The sequence below is a fragment of the Rhinichthys klamathensis genome, unplaced genomic scaffold (genome assembly GCF_029890125.1).
Source record: "Rhinichthys klamathensis goyatoka isolate OS25496 unplaced genomic scaffold, OSU_Roscu_1.1 h1tg000356l_1, whole genome shotgun sequence".
Taxonomy (NCBI): domain Eukaryota; kingdom Metazoa; phylum Chordata; class Actinopteri; order Cypriniformes; family Leuciscidae; genus Rhinichthys; species Rhinichthys klamathensis.
Window position 1 is genome coordinate 517,501 of NW_026606865.1, and position 23,722 is coordinate 541,222.

Genomic DNA, 23,722 nt, shown 5'->3' on the forward strand with positions numbered 1-23,722 from the left:
ATTTCTGGTAGAAGTTGGTAACATTTTCCAGTTATGCTCTGTTGTAAAATATTTTATTGACTAGAAACGGGTGTTAAAAAATTTTAGGTTGCACTTTATTTTACAGTACATGCACTTTTAATGTACTTACTTACAGTGTACTTACCCACAAAAGTACTGAGTAATGTAAGGTACAGTAACTACATGGGTTAAGGTTAGGTTCAGGGTTAGTACCTAGTTATTAATTACTATAATAACCACATAGCATGTTCATGCAAAACAGAGTGCTACCAAATTTTAAGTCCTCATTCAGTAATTACAAACAGCTGGAAAAGTCATGTAAAATCCCCTGTTTAAAAGCGTGGGAATCCTGTTGTGTAAATGTGTGGTGTAATAAATGACATGCTGTACTTCTTTTCCCGGTTGAGTTTGGCTTAGGAGAATTGTTTATTTTTCCAATGACAGAATGACTTAAGTTTCTATTTAACTGTTTCATTTCCGAGTGCATTTGTATTGTAAATATGTTTGTACATAGCTATTATTACACATTAAATGTTGTTGAAAATGAATGAACATTGCAATAAAATCTTTTTTCTAAAATTAGCTTTTTAGACAACCACGATTATAGTATCTGGATTATAGCTTGATGATAACTGTATTTATAACTCTGCAAAATGCTGCCATCTGCTGACATCACAGCATTGTACTTTTTTATGGCTCTCTCAAACTGATTTAAATAGGTAAGTAACCTTGTTTTATATAGCACCTGTTAAAAACAGTTTTATATGCCCACTTTACAGAAAAAACACACACACATACATAATATAAGTAAAAGAAATAATAAACAAATAAAATCCCCAAGGAAAGGCCACAGTGAACAAGTGTGTTTTGAGATGTAGCCTAGTGAGTTTTAGATTGGTAATGTAATGGCTAAATCACTTTCTTATTGTAACGAATGAATCCACTGGAGGCCGGCTGGTTGAGAACCCAATGCAACTTTACTTCAAAACATAATCAAACATAAAACAAGGGCATGGCAAGAAACTCAGAACTCAAACCAAGAACCTGGGGGCTGTTCCATAAACCAAGATTAGAGTATAAGCCAGGCTTATTTCGGTTAGTCAGGCTTATTTTTGGTAGATTCGGTTTCATAAATCAAACTTAAAAAAGTTCAAACTCAGTTACCCTGGCAACTTATGCTGGGAAACTAGCCTGGTCCAGGGCAGGCTAACTGTCAGGCTAAGCCTCAGTTGTTACACAGATCCTCAACACTGACCGACAAGAACACAATGATATTACCACTGACAGTCTCTAATACCATTATTGGACTTTATAAATACACAGTATACAGAAAATCAACTTAAATAAGGCTACAATATAGACACATATATAAGGCGTTTTAAAGTTGTCCGTTTAGGACATGTCATTTTTGTAATAAAGACATTTTAATTAAGGAATGCCTCGGTTATCAGAGAATTCTTTTTTCTACACTGTCTCATATATATATATATATATATATATATTATGTACTTTATTATGTCTTTCAATTCAAACACATTTAACACAATTATACAAATGGACAGTTCCTTTAAAGACATTATTTTCCCCCAATAAATATTCCTTATTTTTCCTTCTACTTTTTTTTCTTTTGTGATAATACCAACACATACATATAAATAAAACAATAAATAAATATTAATAAAAATATAACATTCACATATATCAAACTCTTATAATGAATGACACATAATTCCTAATAGTTATTCAAGTAATATTATTTAAATATCAAATATTCAATATTAAATAAGTAGATAAATAAAATTACAAATAACTAGAAATAAAAGGGAAGGTTACATAAAAATGTAGTAAATGTAGGCCAATATATATTCCTTTATTTTATGGAATATTCTTTGATTTTAGAGTTGCACATATCTTTTCAAAATGTATACATTTGTTCTTAATTTAATGTTATCCTCTCCATAATGTACTTTAGAAACTAAATCTAACCACTCATTTAAAACTGGGGATTCTTGCTTTCTCAAAAAAAAATCATTGCATTAAAAGCTGCAATTCTCAGCATTCTAAATAAGTATAGGCCTATATCTTTATTAGCATAGGTCCTATACCCAAAACTATATTTTGTATCTTTATATATTTAGTTTCTTAAAAAAAATCTTCCCTGAATTAGGCGAATTCTGTTCAATTTTTTTTATTTAGGCCTATTAGAAGTATAAAATGAGTGTAATGAGCTAGAAGTTCACTGCAACTTATCCAACATCCTAAAGAGAAATTATTATAATTAGAAGATATTTCTAGTGTTCTAAAATATCGCATTTTAATTTTCCAAGCAAAATGTATATTTTTTAATCAGAATTATTGCGCTCCTATTTGGCGCGCATGCGCGCAGCAGCGCTCGTTCAATATGAAGATTAGCAGCAAAATGGATACATTTTCACGACTTTCTAACATTTACAGATGGAGAATATAACTGTAAAATGTAATTTTTGCACTGAGGGGGAACAAAAAAACATGTCACAAATGCATAAAACAGCACAAAAACTACGCTGTTTGATGATGGATCGATTTAATCCACGATCGACCTCTAGGGCTGCTTCAGAAACGCGTGCACACGCAATTATCTAGACTAGATAAACCTGGATCAAATTAGTGAGATTGTGTGAACTTCAATTACCTTTTATGGAACCACTTTAGCCCCAACTTATTTGTTAGGCTCATTCAAGTCCGGTTTTGGAGTTTAATCCCCGCTTTTCTAAGCTTCATTTATGGAACAGCCCCCTGGACAAACATTCAATACTAGACAAAGACACAGGGCAAACATGAGGGCTTAAATACACAGACTAATTACAAGACAAGGAACACCTGTGAACAATGATCAGACGATTAACAAATGACAAGACACATGGCAGGATCACATGACGATCAGGGAATCACATGACAGACAACAACATGGAACAAGACACAAAACCCACAACGTCACATAGCCCCCCCTCTATGGGCGGCTCCCGACGCCCATAATTTTTTTTTTAAAAACACAATAGTTCAGGAGGGTGGTCGAGCGGGGGGATGGAGGGCCAGGTCGACGGAGGGGAATGGGACCAGGACGTGGGCTACGGCGGACCAGGGCCGTGGAGTGGAAGAGGGCCTGGAGACTGTGGCAGGACGGGAGGCCAGGGCGGAGCAGGGTGTGCAGGCGACCACGGCGGATCCGATGGTTCAGGGGCCCAGGGCGGATTGGACGGTTCAGGGGCCCAGGAAGGATCCAGCGGTTCAGGGGCCCAGGGCGGAGCAGGGTGTGCAGGCGACCAGGGCGGATCCAGCGGTTCAGGGGCCCAGGGCGGACCCGAAGGTTCAAGGGCCCAGGCCGGAGCAGGGTGTGCCGGCGACCAGGGCGGATTCAGCGGTTCAGGGGCCCAGGGCGGACCCGAAGGTTCAAGGGCCCAGGGCGGACCCGACGGTTCAGGGGCCCAGGCCGGAGCAGGGTGTGCCGGCGACCAGGGCGGATTCAGCGGTTCAGGGGCCCAGGGCGGACCCGAAGGTTCAAGGGCCCAGGGCGGACCCGACGGTTCAGGGGCCCAGGCCGGAGCAGGGTGTGCCGGCGACCAGGGCGGATTCAGCGGTTCAGGGGCCCAGGGCGGACCCGAAGGTTCAAGGGCCCAGGGCGGACCCGACGGTTCAGGGGCCCAGGCCGGAGCAGGGTGTGCCGGCGACCAGGGCGGATTCAGCGGTTCAGGGGCCCAGGGCGGACCCGAAGGTTCAAGGGCCCAGGGCGGACCCGACGGTTCAGGGGCCCAGGGCGGAGCAGGGTGTGCCGGCGACCAGGGCGGATCCAGCGGTTCAGGGGCCCAGGGCAGACCCAACGGTTCAGGGGCCCAGGGCGGAGCAGGGTGTGCAGGCGACCAGGGCGGATCCGACGGTTCAGGGGCCCAGGGCGGATCCAACGGTTCAGGGGCCCAGGCCGGATCCGACGGTTCAGGGGCCCAGGTGGGACTCGACGGTTCAGGAGCCCAGGGAGGATCCGACGGTTCAGGGGCCCAGGGCGGATCCGACGGTTCAGGGGCCCAGGTGGGACTCGACGGTTCAGGGGCCCAGGGCGGATCCGACGGTTCAGGGGCCCAGGTGGGACTCGACGGTTCAGGGGCCCAGGGCGGATCCGACGGTTCAGGTGGCCAGGATGGCGTGGCCTCCATGGTCCTCTCAAGGGACCCCCCGCCCCAGACCCCCCGTGCATCATACTAGACAAAGACACAGGGCAAACATGAGGGCTTAAATACACAGACTAATTACAAGACAAGGAACACCTGTGAACAATGATCAGACGATTAACAAATGACAAGACACATGGCAGGATCACATGACAATCAGGGAATCACATGACAGACAAGAACATGGAACAAGACACAAAACCCACAACGGACACTTATGTAGAATAATGTTTCAACTTTGTTTGTCCATACATTTATAGGCAATGGGGCCCAAAACTATATTGAACCCCATTAAGAGAGAGAGGGGAATATATATGCCAGTAGTTCTTAACCTCGGGACAGGAGCACTATACGGGGCTTCAGTATATCTTCACCCAAATATGAAAATTCTGTCATTAATTATTCACCCTCATGTCCTCCAAAACCTGTAAGACTTTCACTCATCTTCAGAACACAAATGAAGATCTTTTTAATAAAATCTGAGGGCTTTCTGTCCCTCCATTGACAGCTACGCAACTATCACTTTCAAGCCCCATAAAAGTAGTAATGATATAGGCCTGGCCTACCATTAAAAGACGTCCATGTGACTCCAGTGGATTAACCTCAATTTTATGAAGCGATTCAAGTGCTTTGCAGTGGTGGAATGTAACGAAGTACAAATACTTCGTTACTTTACTTAAGTAAATTTTTCATGTATCTGAACTTTACTTAAGTAGAATCAATAGTGCATACTTTTTACTTTTACTTCGTTACATTTTGCAGCAATTATTATACTTTCTACTCTACTACATTTCTACAACGTTCTGTTACATTTTCGTTAAATTTTCTGATCAGTTTTCCCTGCCAAAACGTCATCCTGACCGTCCGTTCATCGCACGTTTCTGTCTCACCAGTGAAGTTTGGTTGCCATAGATATATCAACCCGGTCGCACTAAATGCGTCTCTATAGCACGCAGTGTGTTTATCGTGCAATTTATATGCGAAAATTAGTTTTTACATGCATAGGAAACGCATTGGTAGGTTTAGTAGTGATGTGGGGTGCGTGTGTATTATACGTTTGGTTAGGATTAGTATGGCAAACCAAGAGGTTCAGAATTAGGCCATAAATGAATCGCGTTTACAGCCAAACGCATATACGGCGTTTTAACATAATATGTGTGTTTATATATATATATATATATATATATATATATATATATATATATATATATATATATATATATATATATATATATATATATATATATATATATAAATATATATATATATATATATATATATATATATACACACCGTATATAGTAAGGGTATATAGTAAGCTTGATGTGTATATTGCCTAATTGCAAGCTTGTTCAGAAATGGTGACAACTTAAAATATAACTGCTTTTCCATCATATTGAACATCATTATATGAGTATTAGGTTGAGTGAGTTAGAATTAACTGTTTTATTAATCATTAGAATATAGACATAAGAGAATAAATTGTTATGCAAGTACTTTTACTTTTAATACTTAAAGTACATTTAAAATCAGGTACTTTTTACTTTTTACTTAAGTAGGGTTGTCATTGTGGTACTTCTACTTTTACTAAAGTAAATATGTCTCTGGTTATTTGTACTTTTACTTAAGTACTGAGATTCAGTACTTCCTCCACCACTGGTGCTTTGTTTGCGCAAAAAAGCCCATAATTTACCACTTTATTTACAAAGTGTTAATCTCTGACAAGCCTTCACGCGACAACGAACGTCTCCTCTCACGTCAACACACAACACGCATGCGTCGTGAAGCTCTCGCGTTGGAGATGAATCTTTTCGAAATAAAGTGGTAAATTATGTTGTTGTTGTTGTTTTTGCACAAACAAAGCAGATCGCGTCTCTTCATAAAATTGAGGTAATAAAAAATCATTAAAAAAGTATAAATAATACAAATAAATGCCTTTCCCATACACATTATAGGCTAAGGCATTTGTTTTCAATATAAATGAAGAAAATATTTGTAAAATTGAACTAAAGTGTCTAACGTGTGTTAATAATAAAGTGTTTATCGGTTAGGGTTGGGGTGGGAGGGCTTTATTGTATTTAATAAGATGGTAGGCCTATCCATTTAATAATTGTAATAAATAAAATAATTTACACTATGTTATTATTGCATATGTAGGCTACAACAACACTGAGGTGCAAATAGTATCTGCCACTATTTATAAGTATAAATACGCATCTAACTATACACTTAGCCTATTGCAAAGAAAATGCCATTTTTACATATAGTTTAAATAGAATCTATCGCTATTTAAGCTAAGTGTAAATAGCAGCTATCGCTAAGAAAATATGCTATTTTCATTTATAATAGTCTAAATATAATATTTGCTATTATTTACACTTCGTGCAAATATCCGCTGTCTTTCTTTAATGGTGTCTTATATCTTTCGGGATTGAAAGTGGTAGTTGTAGCTGTCAATGGAGGGACAGAAATCTCTCAGGTTTCATTAAAAAGATCTTCATTTGTGTTCTGAAGATGAACGAAAGTCTCATCACTTTAAGATAAGGCTGACTTGCGACTTTTTAGCCGTGTTTTTGGCACAAAGTTACCATTGGATCATGATCTGAGTGATCTTGCTGGATTTAATTTAGTTATATTTAAAGGTTCCATTATATGAACACCATTGAGAAGGGGGGATTAAACTTTCTTGATTTTACCACTTTAAACAACACTTTTAAAATAAATTGGATAAAGAACTTTATTAATAAGCCCGCATCTATCTGGAATCTGATCCCTATAATGTTATTTTTTCCAAACTATATATGGGGATTAAAATTCTTATTAACCTGTCATTATAACATAATTAAAATCCCTATCAAATTATCCCTTTTTCAATGTTATTAGCTTATTAGCACAATATTACACCTCACTCTTATATAATTTGGAGTAATACTATCAAAGAAAAGAGATTTATGTTTATACAGTAGGTCATTAAGGTCCTTATTTTCTTTGATAGTTAAAAAAATATATATTTTTGTATCTCAATTTTTCAATCAAAATGGTTCATTTAATTATTCTGAGTTCTTATAAAGCATGGATTTGTTACTCCAAAAGAGTTTGCAATTGTGGATGATGCCGTGCCAATGCTTTTAAATGATTTTTTTTGTCATCTCTTTGTCACTCAGTTGATCTGTGTAAGACATTTATAAACATTGCCTTTCTTAATCTAAATAATAAAATAAAAAAACAATAAAAAGATTTAAGTCTTGTTTCAGGAGGAGTCTGTTTCTATAAGTAATTTCTTACTGGAATGGTTTTGTAAGTGACATTCCCTGGAAAAAAGTTTGGACATTACCTCACAAATACCTGATAACTAACAAAATTAGAGAAATTACCTTTAAGTTAATTCATAGGTTTTACCCAGAGCTCTCTCTAAAAGACTTAAACATGATATTAATACCCTCTGTTCTTTCTGTTTAGAGAAACCTGAAACTACTTTACATTTATTTTGGAACTGCTGTGATTTTATCAAATGTTATGTAAATCCTAACTTTGAATTTACTTATAGAAATGTAATCTTTGGTTTTCATGAACGTGAAAAGAAAAGTTATATTTATTTTATAAACCTTATTTTTCTGTTAGGTAAATTAAACTTGAAATAAAAATGTATTTAGAATCTGGACTTGACACTGGACTGAAAGACTGAAAGACTCTGGAGTATTGTTGTATTATGTTATGACAATGACGATAATTGTTGTTAATGTTTTTTATGTTTTTAATTTATTTCTTCAAGCATTTAAAAAAAAAGAAAAGAAACAAAGAGGTAACTTACTGAAGCTCATGAATATTTAATGCACTCAAATGTACGGGACGGGTCAATCACAGCAACGTCATAACCGCAGTATCCAATCAAACAGCCGCAAGCAGACATTCCGGAAACCGCGAGCCAATGAAAACAAGCAGGAAACTTGCACATTAGGGGTAATCATGTGTAAAGAGAATAATAGTGGCTGTCGAAATCACTAACAGAGAAGTAGGTCAAGTTGCGGTGTTTCAGAACGATTTAATACATCCCACCACGGCCATCCTACGCAGTTTTATTTAAAACATGGAGAAGAAACAGACCATCAATTTTGGAGCGGGACCGGCTAAACTTCCACAGTCGGTAAGTTAAGTGCATTGGTAATTTAGGAATGTTTATTTATTCTTTATGTATATATTTTTGATTAAAGTTTTGTTACGCGTCATCGCGTTTGTAAAGTAAGCAGTGCTGCGTGACATCATATAAGTACGCTGTATGATTACATCATCTGAGTATCAAAACACTAGTGTGCATGCACACTTTTATAATAATGTGGTGTGCATGCAAAACTGTTTTATGAGACTGTAGTGCGCAAGCAGAAGCTCGTCAGTGTGCAAATCGTTGTGCATCATTTGGGATGCAGGCTTGGGATGCACTGTAAGCATTAAAACAATGCTGTTGGCAGTTTTGCTGGTCTAGAGAATGAGATGCATGTATGTGTGTGCAATGTTGCATCAGCCACAACTTGGCATTCATAGTCGTCTGTGGACTGAAGAGTGCCAACTTCTGCCAAGTCTCTTCAACTCACTAGACATGCTAACAATTAATTAGTATTTACTTTATACATTCAAACTCTCGATTCAGAGATCATATACATGCCAAAATAAAGTATTGTAAGGACGTGGTAAAGACTCGTGACATGTCTTGATTTGTTATGAAAAAATGTAAAACAGGTTATTCTGTGTGTCTCTGAATATGTTTGTAGATTGAATTAATCCTTTGTTTCTAATCAGTAGTTTAGATAAGTAACCCACCTCTCTAACTGTGAATGAAGTGGTTGTTTACTCCAGAAATTCAGGTTTAATTGACTCTCCAGTGTCGGTGTGCCCAGTTTTGAGTCCCTGCCACATTATTACTCAGTTTGAGGCCGTTAACTGATTGCCTAATGCTAACCGCACCCCCACCCACTCGACAATGAGGAATGCACCCTAGTGATGGGGAGTCGACTCCAAAAGACTCGATTCTTCGACTCTTAAAGCGAAAAATCTGTCATCATTTGCTCACCCTCAAGTTGTTCCAAATTAATTTCTTTCTTCTGCTGAGCACAAAAGAAGATATTTTGAAGAAAATGGGTAACCAAACAGTTGATGGCCACCATTTTTTTTCCATACTATGCAAGTCAATGGAGTCCATCAACTTTTTGGTAACTGACATTCTTCAAAATATTTTCTGTCTAAAGAAAACGATGGCTCATAATTTCAAGGTAATGCCAGTCACGCTAAAAGTGTGTTGTTTTAATAAAGGCTTTGTGTCGGGGGAAAAAAAAGAACAACCTACATCAGTGTGTAATAATGACGGCAATCTTGTATTCTTATTGCCGACCCTGTTTCGAGTTCGACTTGAAGTAAATGGAGCAAATGGAGTCGATTCTGGGAGTCGTAAATCGGAGTTGACTCTGAAAAACCCTGAAATCGAGCAGATTGTGCGCTACCAGCACAATATGCATGTGGTGTGATGTGGTTTGAGGCTTGATTTTATTAACCTACCTACCCTAAACTCTTAACCCTTAACCTACCCTTAAAACAATGCAAATATAGTGTTGCTAGCACAATCTGATAAGTAGCATTATAGCTTTTACTGATTGCATGGGTTGTTTCACATTGGTTTCATAATTGGTGTCCAACATGTCCATCCTTTTATCTGGCTATTTGGTCACAAACAAAGACTTTAATTCAAAAGTCAATTCTAAAGACCTTCTATTTATGGTAGTTTTATTTTTATAAAAAAATATTAAGGTTATTTTTCATTCCTAGGTTTTAATCCAAGCACAGAAGGAGCTGCTGGATTACAGTGGCACCGGGATAAGCATTCTTGGTAATGATCTGCATTATAAATATATATGCTTAGCTTACATGTGCAGTGCAGGTGTTTATGTCTCTTTATATCTTATCCAGAAATGAGCCACAGGTCGTCCGATTTCACCAAGATCTTAAATAATGCTGAAAACCTTCTCCGTGAGCTTCTGTGAGTGTTTACCTTTCATGAAACTATCCCTCAGTTGGAGATGAATGTCTTTGTTCATTCATATTCCATAACAAATGTACATTTTGTGATCACGCTGAATAGGAACGTACCTGACAACTATAAGATACTGTTCCTGCAAGGTGGAGGCTCGGGACAGTTCAGTGGCGTTCCTCTGAATCTGATTGGTCTGAAAGAGGACAGGTGTGCAGATTACCTGGTCACGGGGACGTGGTCTGCGAAGGCGGCCAAGGAGGCAGAGAAGTATGGGAAAGTGAACGTGATCCATCCAAAACTGGATAGTTACACCAGTGAGTAATCAGAGTTTAGCAAACTGGTTTTAATTGGTTTTTGTGTCTGTTTTGTTCAAGCTATCCTGCTTATGTCATGCTCTTTCCAAAAGCATTAAAACATTATGACTGCACTTAGATAACATTATTAAAACACTTGACTGCATATTAATTGCAATTAAATGAAAATGTATTAGTTTAAATTGATATAAAATGCATTTATCTGGGTTTTTTTTTACCCACTTCCATAGACTTTAAATACATCTTTACATATAATTTCATAATTACTTCTGTTGTCTCTGAAATATGGTCTGCTGAATGTCCTGACAAGCAATTATGTAAACTAAAATATACTTATATATAATGTAATTTCTACTGCATTTAAATGTATCTGTAACCACACATTTGTAATAATGTAGTTGCACTTTAAAATATAAATTTTAAGTGTAATATTGAATAAAACACTACATTTAAAACTACAATCCAGTACTTTAGTATGTTAGTCGATGCATCAAAATAATGTCGACCCTCGCACTTTGTAACAAATCCTTCCCTCGCAGGTCAAAATGAACTTTTTTTTTTTGTTATTTTTTATTTAATTTACCTTTAAATTACTAGATTTGATCAATAAATTATAAATAAATAATAATTTAAGCACATTCCTCATATTCTTTCAACTTAAATTCAAAATAACTCACAATTTCATGCATAACCCTTTTAATTCAGCTCAAAATATCTTACATTGTGAGTCTTTGCCGACCTCTTGTGGGAATTTTTTTTAATATATAACATGATATTTCATTACTCTTGCCACTAGGTGGCCTTATAGCTATATATGGAGCAAATGAGCAGTTCCGCTGGGTCCTAAAGTCATTTTTCTCTTCAGTATGCATTATACACATACACAAGTTTTAGCATTTTTAGGTTGAATTTTGCTCATTTTTAGGGTTTTCTATGTGAACTGAAGCATTCTTCGTATTGCACTCATTCCTATAGGGGTCAAATTGACCCGCGAGGGAAGGATTTGTTACTTTTTTCAATTTCATCCACAAAACTCCTTCGATTCCATTCAATTATTTTTTGTGTATTCGTGGTTCAAGTGTGACAAAAGTCCTGGGGTCTGATGAACACAAAATTTGTAAATTTGTAACTTTACATTATTACAAAGTGCACTTTTTAAAAAGATTTGCGTGTACTCTCTTTTTAAGTACACTTAAGTGGCCTTTTAATTTATTAATATATTATCTTCAAGAAATGTTTTAAAAAGAAATATGCACACTACAAGTGCACATGCAATACATTTAAGCACTCTTCTTTTTCACGAGGGGCTGCAGACTTTACACTCCTCGCATGACTTTTAGTGATGAAACAATTTTTTTTTTTCCTCAGAAATCCCAGACAGTAGCACCTGGTCACTGAATCCTTCGGCGTCGTACGTCTATTATTGCTGCAACGAGACGGTGCACGGCGTGGAGTTTAACTTCATCCCCGACACCAAAGGAGTGGTTCTCGTTAGTGACATGTCATCCAACTTCCTCTCCAGGCCGGTGGATGTGTCAAAGGTTGGTGATGATTCTCAGAAAAAAACAATCCAAGGCACTCGAGTAAATTGTTTTTAGAAAAATATAAAAAGCCTATTCTTTCATGCCTTAGGTATTTTAAAGGTGCTATATGTAACGTTTTCACTCTACTAAAGCATACAAATACCATAATATGTGTGCATATATTGAGGAAACATACTAAGTTCATATACGCTTCTACAGCCAATTATTTAACTTTGAAATGTGCGTTTTCAGGCTGGAATGTGTGTTATTGTTTTGCTCTGTGATACTCGTTGCCTATTTGTCTATTTTCATTGTCCATTGCGCTCGTTCCTGTTGCGTGTCTCAAACTGGGGACCCGTGTGAGCGTCGAGTCTGAGGAGGCGGGAGAAACCACGATCTCCGATATTTTGAATTGGACTGCAGTACCTATTCCGACCACTAGTTGTCATTCTTACGGCTCGGTTATCCTCCAGTTTGAACGTGTACATGGACAGCTGCGTACAGCACGGACGCGAACTACTTGTATTTATACTGTCTGCTGAGGTCCGCTCGGTGAACGCGTTCCAGGCATGCGCAGTAGATCGGCTTTTTCCAGCGCTTTCGCGTTTTTAACCTAGGTCATAAAAAAATGGGAGGCATGCGGACACTAGCTTTACAGACTGCCCCTTTAATAACATTGGAATCATTGGTGATGATTCTTCAGCTAACGTTTGGTATCCTAAGTTCACCATCTTTATCATAAAAGTGGCAGTATTATCTGTAGTTCATGGCTTAGGTATTTTAAAGGTGCTGTATGTAACGTTTTCACTCTACTAAAGCATAAAAATACCATAATATGTTTGCATATATTAAGGAAACATGCTAAGTTTCATAACATGCTTCTAAAGCCAGTTATTTAACTTTGAAATGTGCGTTTCCAGGCTGGAATGTGTGTTAGTGTTTTGGTCTGTGATACTGCTCGTTGCCTATTTTCATTGTCCATTGTGCTCGTTCCTGTTGCGTGTGCTTTAACTGGTGACAAGCAATCATTGGAATCATTGGTGATGATTCTTACAATTACAAGACGATTTTTACGCCACGCGGACCCTCGCACACTCGCGGACGCTGAAAGTATAAATGTATATATTACAGACTGCCCCTTTAATAACATTGGAATCATTGGTGGTGATTCTTCAGCTAACGTTTGGTATCCCAAGGTCACCATCTTTATCATAAAAGTGATCAAAAGCGAATTGCTAGTTAAGGCTGTGCGTGTCTGTTCATTTCCACAGTTCGGTCTGATATTTGCTGGCGCGCAGAAGAATGTTGGTTGTGCGGGTGTGACTGTTGTCATTGTCAGAGAGGATTTGATGGGAAAGGCTTTGAACGAGTGCCCGATTATACTGGACTATCAGGTGCAGGCTGGCAACAACTCTGTCTACAACACTCCTTCATGCTTCAGGTGTGTCTTTTCTTTGTTCTACATGTTGTGTATCTGTAGTCTTCATGAATTACTAATGCATATGTCAAGTGAAAACTTGCCAAACAAGCAGCATTGGATTTTTGACTGACTTTTTTGGGGGATGGTTTCACTATGTAGAGAGTTCGGGATCAGTATGATATTTAAGTTTCCTATTCTCACCCTAGGCTGCATTTATGTGATCAAAAATACAGTAAAAACATTAATATTGTGAAATGCTATTATAATTTAAATATATTTTAAAATGTAATTTATTCCTTTGATCAAAGATCCTTCAGAAATCATTCTAATATGCTGATTTGATGCTCCGTCGTTATTAATTATTATTGATGCTCAATTATTTATAATGGTTCTTATTTTTATCAGTATTGAAAACTTTTTTTTGCTGCTTCATATTTTTGTTGTACTTTTTTTTTCTGGATTCTTTAATGAATAGAAAGTTTAAAAGGACAGCGTTTATTTGAAATATAAATCTTTTGTAAAGTTATAAATGTCTTTCCTTAGTGAATAATAAGTATTATTATTATTTGTATTTATTTATATTACTTCAAACCTTTGAATGGTAGTGTATGATATGGAAGCTTGTTTCCACCACAGAATAAAAAATAAAAAAGGTAATTGTGACTTTTTATTTCACAATTCTGAGTTCGAAGAGTCAGAATTGTGAGATAAAAAGTAGCAATAACCTTTTTAATTGTGTTAGTCCTCGAAAAAATATATCTGAGCAGCAACGCCTGTTTTCATTGATAATAATCAGAAATGTTTCTTGAGCAGCAAACCATCATATTAGAGTGATTTCTGAAGGATCATGTGACGCTGAAGACTGGAGTAATGATGCTGAAAATTCAGCTTTGGTCACAGGAATAAATTACTTTTATATAATATATTCACATAGAAAGCAGTTATTTTGATTTGTAATAATATTTCACAATATTACTGTTTTACTAAAAATTGTAATGTTTCCAAAATGTTGACTGTTCGTGTGTATATTTTGTAATAATAACTATAATGAACAATTATTCTAAGTTCATAAGTCTAACTTTAGGCTATTTATGATTGTCAAGAAATATAGCAACTTTATACTTAAATAGATGAAGATTAATATATAATGTATGTTAATAATATATGTTTGCATGTGTATGTAATAATAATTTTTTTGTGCCCTTATTTCTTTCTTTCTTTTTTATATTCTGTTGTAAAAGAGAAAAAAAGTTATACTTTGAAACAATTGAACTAACCTGGAGTACAATTTATATTTAAAACACATTAGGTAATTGTACATACCTATATTTGTAAAGACACTTTGTGATTGCATTGAGCATTGTATGTAACTTGAAATATACTATATGATTGTACTCAAATGAATAATCAAAATAACAAAAAATAAAATAAATAAATATAGCAACTTGGTGCATTAATTTAGAATTTAGTTGCTAGAATTGAGTGAATATCCAACATTTTGTACAACAGCTTTAATTGCATCCAGTCAGATACATTTACAGGATTTACGGCTTTGTTTGCATCTAACCACAGTCTTGTGGCTCATTTCAAGATATGTTTGCAGAGCCTCCACACAGATCATGTCCCAGCTTACAGGGATATGAGGAACAATCCTTGATAAAATGTTACAAGACAATACAATACTCTCCTTTTCTAAATTTCAGCAGGAGTCCCATTAATGATTACCCGTTCGGTAATGATAACCTGCTCATGCTTGTTTGTGTGCAGTATTTACATCATGGGTTTGGTTCTGGAGTGGATCAGGACCAACGGAGGAGCAGATGCAATGGAGCGGCTCAACAAACAGAAGTCTGCCATCGTCTATGACATCATCATCAACTCTAATGGATTCTACTCGTCAGTGATTTCCACTCAATCACATCCTTACATTTTTAGATGACAATTTTGCAAATATAAAATGTAATCTTGTACAGAAGGTGATTCTTAATGCATAATATTGAAACAGTCAACTTTCTAATATTTTAATCCATTATATAAAGTTAATCGTTAAGTTAATATAATAAAAATGCTTATGTTTAAAAATGCTATAATACTTTGTTCCTCAGGTTTTTGTTGTCGTCTTATTTTCCAGTGCAAATATCCAAACATTCTTAAATCAAGATACATTTACTTGAGAAGCAAAATTACTTGAATTGACTGAACTTTTCAGTAAACAAGACTTTATATATACACTCACCGCCCACTTTATTAGGTACACCTGTCCAACTGCTCGTTAACACTTAATTTCTAAGCAGCCAATCACATGGCGGCAACTCAGTGCATTTAGGCATGTAGACATGGTCAAGACAATCTCCTGCAGTTCAAACCGAGCATCAGTATGGGGAAGAAAGTTGATTTGAGTGACTTTGAACGTGGCATGATTGTTGGTGCCAGAAGGGCTGGTCTGAGTATTTCAGAAACTGCTAATCTACTGGGATTTTCACGCACAACCATCTCTAGGGTTTACAGAGAATGGTCCGAAAAAGAAAAAACATCCAGTGAGCGGCAGTTCTGTGGGCGGAAATGCCTTGTTGATGCCAGAGGTCAGAGGAGAATGGCCAGACTGGTTCGAGCTGATAGAAGGGCAACAGTGACTGAAATAACCACTCGTTACAACCGAGGTTTGCAGCAAAGCATTTGTGAAGCCACAACACGCACAACCTTGAGGCGGATGGGCTACAACAGCAGAAGACTCCACCGGGTACCACTCATCTCCACTACAAATAGGAAAAAGAGGCTACAATTTGCAAGAGCTCACCAAAATTGAACAGTTGAAGACTGGAAAAATGTTGCCTGGTCTGATGAGTCTCGATTTCTGTTGAGACATTCAGATGTTAGAGTCAGAATTTGGCGTAAACAGAATGAGAACATGGAACCATCATGCCTTGTTACCACTGTGCAGGCTGGTGGTGGTGGTGTAATGGTGTGGGGGATGTTTTCCTGGCACACTTTAGGCCCCTTAGTGCCAATTGGGCATCCTTTAAATGCCACGGCCTACCTGAGCATTGTTTCTGACCATGTCCATCCCTTTATGGCCACCATGTACCCATCCTCTGATGGCTACTTCCACCATGTCACAAAGCTCTAATCATTTAAAATTGGTTTCTTGAACATGACAATGAGTTCACTGTACTAAAATGGCCTCCACAGTCACCAGATCTCAACCCAATTGAGCATCTTTGGGATGTGGTGGAACGGGAGATTCGCATCATGGATGTGCAGCCGACAAATCTGCGGCAACTGTGTGATGCCATCATGTCAATATGGACCAAACTCCCTGAGGAATGCTTCCAGCACCTTGTTGAATCTATGCCACGAAGAATTGAGGCAGTTCTGAAGGCAAAAGGGGACCAACCCGTTACTAGCATGGGGTACCTAATAAAGTGGGCGGTGAGTGTATATCTAAGTATATATAAGTCTTGTACACTCACCTAAAGGATTATTAGGAACACCATACTAATACTGTGTTTGACCGCCTTTCGCCTTCAGAACTGCCTTAATTCTACGTGGCATTGATTCAACAAGGTGCTGAAAGCATTCTTTAGAAATGTTGGCCCATATTGATAGGATAGCATCTTTCAGTTGATGGAGATTTGTGGGATGCACATCCAGGGCACGAAGCTCCCATTCCACCACATCCCAAAGATGCTCTATTGGGTTGAGATCTGGTGACTGTGGGGGCCATTTTAGTACAGTGAACTCATTGTCATGTTCAAGAAACCAATTTGAAATGATTCGAGCTTTGTGACATAGTGCATTATCCTGCTGGAAGTAGCCATCAGAGGATGGGTACAGGGGGCCATAAAGGGATGGACATGGTCAGAAACAATGCTCAGGTAGGCCGTGGCATTTAAACGATGCCCAATTGGCACTAAGGGGCCTAAAGTGTGCCAAGAAAACATCCCCCACACCATTACACCACCACCACCAGCCTGCACAGTGGTAACAAGGCATGATGGATCCATGTTCTCATTCTGTTTACGCCAAATTCTGACTCTAACATCTGAATGTCTCAACAGAAATCGAGACTCATCAGACCAGGCAACATTTTTCCAGTCTTCAACTGTCCAATTTTGGTGAGCTCTTGCAAATTGTAGCCTCTTTTTCCTATTTGTAGTGGAGATGAGTGGTACCCGGTGGGGTCTTCTGCTGTTGTAGCCCATCCGCCTCAAGGTTGTGCGTGTTGTGGCTTCACAAATGCTTTGCTGCATACCTCGGTTGTAACGAGTGGTTATTTCAGTCACTGTTGCCCTTCTATCAGCTTGAATCAGTTGGCCCATTCTCTAATATATATATACACTCACCTAAAGGATTATTAGGAACACCTGTTCAATTTCTCATTAATGCAATTATCTAATCAACCAATCGCATGGCAGTTGCTTCAATGCATTTAGGGGTGTGGTCCTGGTCAAGACAATCTCCTGAACTCCAAACTGAATGTCAGAATGGGAAAGAAAGGTGATTTAAGCAATTTTGAGCGTGGCATGGTTGTTGGTGCCAGACGGGCCGGTCTGAGTATTTCACAATCTGCTCAGTTACTGGGATTTTCACGCACAACTATTTCTAGGGTTTACAAAGAATGGTGTGAAAAGGGAAAAACATCCAGTATGCGGCAGTCCTGTGGGCGAAAATGCCTTGTTGATGCTAGAGGTCAGAGGAGAATGGACCGACTGATTCAAGCTGATTGAAGAGCAACTTTGACTGAAATAACCACTCGTTACATCCGAGGTATGCAGCAAAGCATTTGTGAAGCCACAACACGCACAACCTTGAGGCGGATGGGCTACAACAGCAGAAGACCCCACCGGGCACCACTCATCTCCACTACAAATAGGAAAAAGAGGCTACAATTTGCAAGAGCTCACCAAAATTGGACAGTTGAAGACTGGAAAAATGTTGCCTGGTCTGATGAGTCTCGATTTCTTGTTGAGACATTCAGATGTTAGAGTCAGAATTTGGCGTAAACAGAATTAGAACATGGATCCATCATGCCTTGTTACCACTGTGCAGGCTAAGCATAAAGTCACTTTATTTCGACACATTTGTCAGAAAACAAGACATTTTCTTCCCAAGTAAATCTCGATTTAAGAATATTTAGATATTTGTGCTGGAAAACAAGACACAAATTCTGAGGAAGACATTTTTTTTTTTTTTGGTGTCCTCATTGTGGTCTCTCTGTTCAGACATTTGTTGTTGTCAAAATGACTTCATGCCCCTTTTCCCACTTCTCAGATGCCCTGTGGACATGGCGTGTCGAAGCCGCATGAACGTTCCCTTCCGTATCGGAAAGAAGGAAGGAGATGAAAGTCTTGAGAAGTCGTTCCTGGATGGTGCCTCTAAACTTGGCATGATCTCACTTAAAGGACACAGGTGAAAATTAGGAAAATATAACGTATTGTTTTTCTAATTCATGCAATCTTACAGTAATTGCACACTAGTTTATCAACAAACATTTTCTTTTGTTTTTATGGAGGAGTAATATTGACTAGTCGCTTATTAAAGGGATAGTTCAACCAAAAATGAAAATTCTGTCAGTAATTACTCGCCCTCATGTTGTTCCAACCCCGTAAGACTTTCGTTCATCTTCAGAACACAAATTAAGATATTTTTGATTAAATCTGAGAGCTGGATCACTCCTCCATAGGCTTCTAAGGGATCGAACCTTTATGAAAGACATCATTAAAATAGTCCGAGTGACTACAGTGGCTCAATCTTAAGTTTATCAAGCGACGAGAATACTTTTTGTGCGCAAAAAAACAAACAAAAATATCGACTTTATTCAACTATTCATTTCCTTCTCTGTGGGCCTCGAGTGAGTTCACGTAGTGTAACAGCGCAGCGCTTCTGTTGTACGTCACACGCATCACACACACACATGACCAGCGTCGGCCAATAGTGAGCCTCCGTGTGACGTACAACACAGAAGCGCTGCGCTGTTACACTGCGTGAACTCACTCGAGGCCCACAGAGAAGGAAATGAATAGTTGAATAAAGTCGATATTTTTGTTTGTTTTTTTGCGCACAAAAAGTATTCTCGTCGCTTGATAAACTTAAGATTGAGCCGCTGTAGTCACTCGGACTATTTTAACGATGTCTTTCATAAAGGTTCGATCCCTTAGAAGCCTATGGAGGAGTGATCCAGCTCTCAGATTTAATCAAAAATATCTTAATTTGTGTTCCGAAGATGAACGAAAGTCTTACGGGGTTGGAACAACATGAGGGAGAGTAATTACTGACAGAATTTTCATTTTTGGGTGAACTATCCCTTTAAGTCATAAATATATATATACTAGTCGCTGATTAAGTCATAAATGAACGAATAAGCCTGAACCTCCAGCTGAGACTCGAACACAGGTTGCCTTTTGCACAATATGACACAGCGCTCCAACATAACCACTTATTTTTAATAAAAAAAGGTGGTAGGAGTGTTAAATAAATTTTTTTTTAAATAAGTTTTTTGCTGTCTTTTTTTTTTTTTGGTCAATTCAGTTGTTTCATTTCTATAGGTTGTATAACATTCTAAAAGCTGTTAATTCCACACATACTACTAACTGGTAGGTGTATTCACTAGGTTGCCTCTGAGGCATAAGGTACTGTAAGTATTACATACAAAAATAAAACAATGCATTGACAATTACTTTTTTACTTTTCATATTAAAAACGAGTACTTCTGTACTTCTACTTAAGTAAAAATCGGTCTTTTCTAGGGGTGTAACGATATCCTCATGTCACGATTCAATACATACTCACGATACGATATAATTGCGATACTCCAAGACATATGGTAAAAGGTTAACAAAAAATGAACTGTTGATTTAAAATGCTAAATTTGATATTACATTGTGGGTTTAAATGAATAGGCTTGGACTTGGTGCTTGTAACCCAAGGACAATGGTGACACCAGAATAAAAATATTCATGATTCTGAAGCTGAAAATACAGAATTATTTTAGACGAATATGCTTGCACTCTTTCACTGACTAGATATATTTAAAATAATGTCGGACACTTTTTACTGGTCAGGTTACATCCGTCATTTGGCATTATCAGGACCCACAAATATTCCCCCATTGCATTATTATACATTATAATCAACATTATATATAGTAGTTTAATGTAGTACTGACACTAAAACTCTGAAAACTTTTTTTCTCACACAGTAATTTTTATATTGGGGGAACTATACACAATACAGATTGTCACTATCCACGATACGTATTGTTGCATTTTTGTATTGCGATATATTGTTACACCCCTACTCTTTACAACGTTTACTTGGAGTAATATTTGACCAGTAGTATCTGTACTTTCACTCAAGTAAGGAAGTCGTGCACTTTGTCCACCTCTGCTTTTCCTTCACAAAAACAGTACACACAGGGCCGTGCACAGACCTTTTGAGGGGCATGTGCTGAAACTAAAAAAGGGCACCCCCCTCCCTTTTTTTTATATCAAGATTATTTAGTAAGCCTACATTAAAGGAGGAAATGGTCTCATCTTCATGACAAATTCAATAAAAAAAAAATAGTCTCAAAAGCTTTAGATTTATTCACTATTAATAACCGTAATAATAATAATAATAATAATATAGATATACAGGGTTTCAGGGCTTCTTTAAACCTAATTACAACAGCAACCTTCTGTGAGCCATGCTTGGAGATGTTTATGACTTCACTGTGATCCACTGGGATGTCCCTCTCTATGGCTATGGGGAGAAGGTCTAGTCTCTCCTCTGAGCAGAGGCTTGGGAGTTGGTTCTTAATTAACCTCATTTTGGAAAAGGATCTCTCCACAGTTGCAGTTGATGGCAAAAACCTGATGCTGTGGAGGACCAATGTTGGTCTCTTGAAGGTCTTTTATTCACTACACTTCCCATAAAATAAGCCAGCAATGAAAAAAATTATAAAATAGTGTGAAAAGTACAGTTGCAGTGAAAAGCATTTCTGAAGGATCATGTGACACTGCAGAGTACTGAACTAAAGATGCTGAAAATTCAGCTTTGACCACAGAAATAAATTACATTTTAAAATATATTCAAATAGAAAACAGTTATTTTAAATTGTAAAAATATTTCACAATATTACTGTTTTTGCTTATTTTGGATCAAATACATTAAGCCTTCGAATGAATTAAATCATGAATTAGATTCTGCATGATAAAATATAAAGATTTCACATTGATCTTCTGTAATGTTTTTTTTAGTTACTACTAAAGTACTAAAAACTAAAACTAAGTTGTACTAAAACCATGTTTTACTACATTTATACATGTGAGGACGACCGGAGGGTAGGTATAGAATACTGTAGATTCAAAAATTAGATAGCGAATATGTGCATATTAACAGACTTGAATTAACCATAATTTAATATTATTACCATAACATTAAATGTTAAATGATTAAATGTTAATAAATTAAGTGTATCAGCAATCATAAATCAAAGAACACATTTCTTAGAAATATATGTTACCTAGGTGACGAGGATCACTCGTTGCTTTGTGTAGTTCCAGTACGAACAGCGCGGGGGCGCGCATGTGCTTATGATTTTCCGATGGAAACGGCGCCGGCGGCATCATTACATTTTCATCAACAGCTTACATACCAACTAGATTGTTATAGCTATATAGGCGCTCAGTTTTTCCTGTTGTTAAATACATTTGGTCAAAATCGCATTTTATAAAAAATGAAATGCTGCTGTATGCACAGGCTATTTAAGTGTAGGCTATTTGGCTATGCCTATGGCAAATGCTAGCATAGCCCTCTCTCTCTGGTCCCACATATCTTAATCAGACATCAAATAAATAAAATATGCGCTTTTATAGACAACGTGTTTAGTACTTATTTAAACAACAAGATCTTTGTTTACCCTTGCAAAACTTCGGTCAACTGCTGTCTGCTGTGCGGCCGCTGCGGAGCTTCAGTTCATTCAGTCACGATAGAGGGGGCGGAGTTATCAGCTTTACTGACAGTTTAAGATCGAACAAGATTTACACAAGCTCTTTTTAAGATCTTTCATTGGCTAAATATTTTTAAAACAGACAGATAGACTTAAAGGGTGACCAATAGCATTCATTTATAAAAAAAAAAAAAAAAAAAAAACACCACCACCAAAAAAAGGGCACTTCGGCAAAAAGGGCATGTGCTCTGCACAGGTTGAGCCCTACCTGTGCACGTGCCTGAGTACATACTTTTAGGGCGTAGTATTAGTGAATTAGGAGGCGGCGTGTGTTTCTCATGTCCTGTCTCACGCCTCTTTCACTGTTCTCAGGTCTGTTGGTGGCATCCGAGCTTCCTTGTACAATGCGGTGACTGTTGAAGATGTGAAGGCTCTTGCTGCCCATATGGAAGAGTTCCTTAAGAATCACCAGTAGCTTAAAGGCCTTTTTTTTTGTTGCAACTTGGATTCAAAAGGGTTTCTTGATTATAGCGCATTTAGACTGAAGTGACACTAACGGGATTTATTGCAACAAGTTGTAGCGGATGAATGGAATATAACAAAAACTCAAATTCTCTTCAATTTGAAAAGCAAATTGTTGTCATTGTTGCATAATGTTCTTTTTTTAACTGACCCTTTTATTCAAAATCTAGTGTGCCTTAATGCTTGTAAAATTGTAATTGAATTGTATTCCAAAACATTCCATGTTTTACTAATGTAAATGTATGTTATTAGTGACTGAATACTGTGATACAAGCTAAAATCAAATAAAACACTACTAAAATGCTCTAAACTGCAGTGTTTATTACCGAGGAGAGATTTTAAAGGTAAATTAACATGCATTATGGATATTACTGTATGATTTAGAGAATATTTAGTGATTTAGTGGCTTTATGTATTTGCATTGAAATTAATAATTTGATTTAATGGATTTATTGTGTACATGCATGTTTTTACATTGTACTTATATTTTGAAAATACCTGCATGTAATTACAGCTGTAATTAATTAATGTAATTACACTGTTGCCCTTTCCCTTACTAAACCCACCTGTTGGAAAGGCGGGGCTTAGTGCACCTGTCAATCATCGCCCTGACGCAGCCGAATGAAGCACGAGTGAGAGAGACTTGCACGGGACCGGGAGAATTAACCCTTATTTTGTGTGCTATAGTGTGCGTCTCTTACTGATTACCAATGCATTCTCAGTGTACAATAAACCCCTTTGATTGAATCAGACTGTCCTGATCCATTCCTGTGTTTTGATCGACACACCAAGA

General features: G+C 37.6%; 1 protein-coding gene across 1 annotated transcript; it reads left to right on the forward strand.

Moving 5' to 3' along the window:
* Positions 1-8,135: 8,135 nt before the first annotated feature.
* Positions 8,136-23,231, forward strand: psat1 (phosphoserine aminotransferase 1). Its single transcript, XM_056232830.1, has 9 exons — positions 8,136-8,346; positions 10,017-10,077; positions 10,158-10,227; positions 10,330-10,535; positions 11,904-12,076; positions 13,330-13,499; positions 15,246-15,374; positions 18,750-18,887; positions 22,780-23,231. The coding sequence occupies exons 1-9, from the start codon at positions 8,290-8,292 to the stop codon at positions 22,880-22,882; spliced, it is 1,107 nt and encodes a 368-aa protein (XP_056088805.1). The 5' UTR covers positions 8,136-8,289; the 3' UTR covers positions 22,883-23,231.
* Positions 23,232-23,722: the final 491 nt, after the last annotated feature.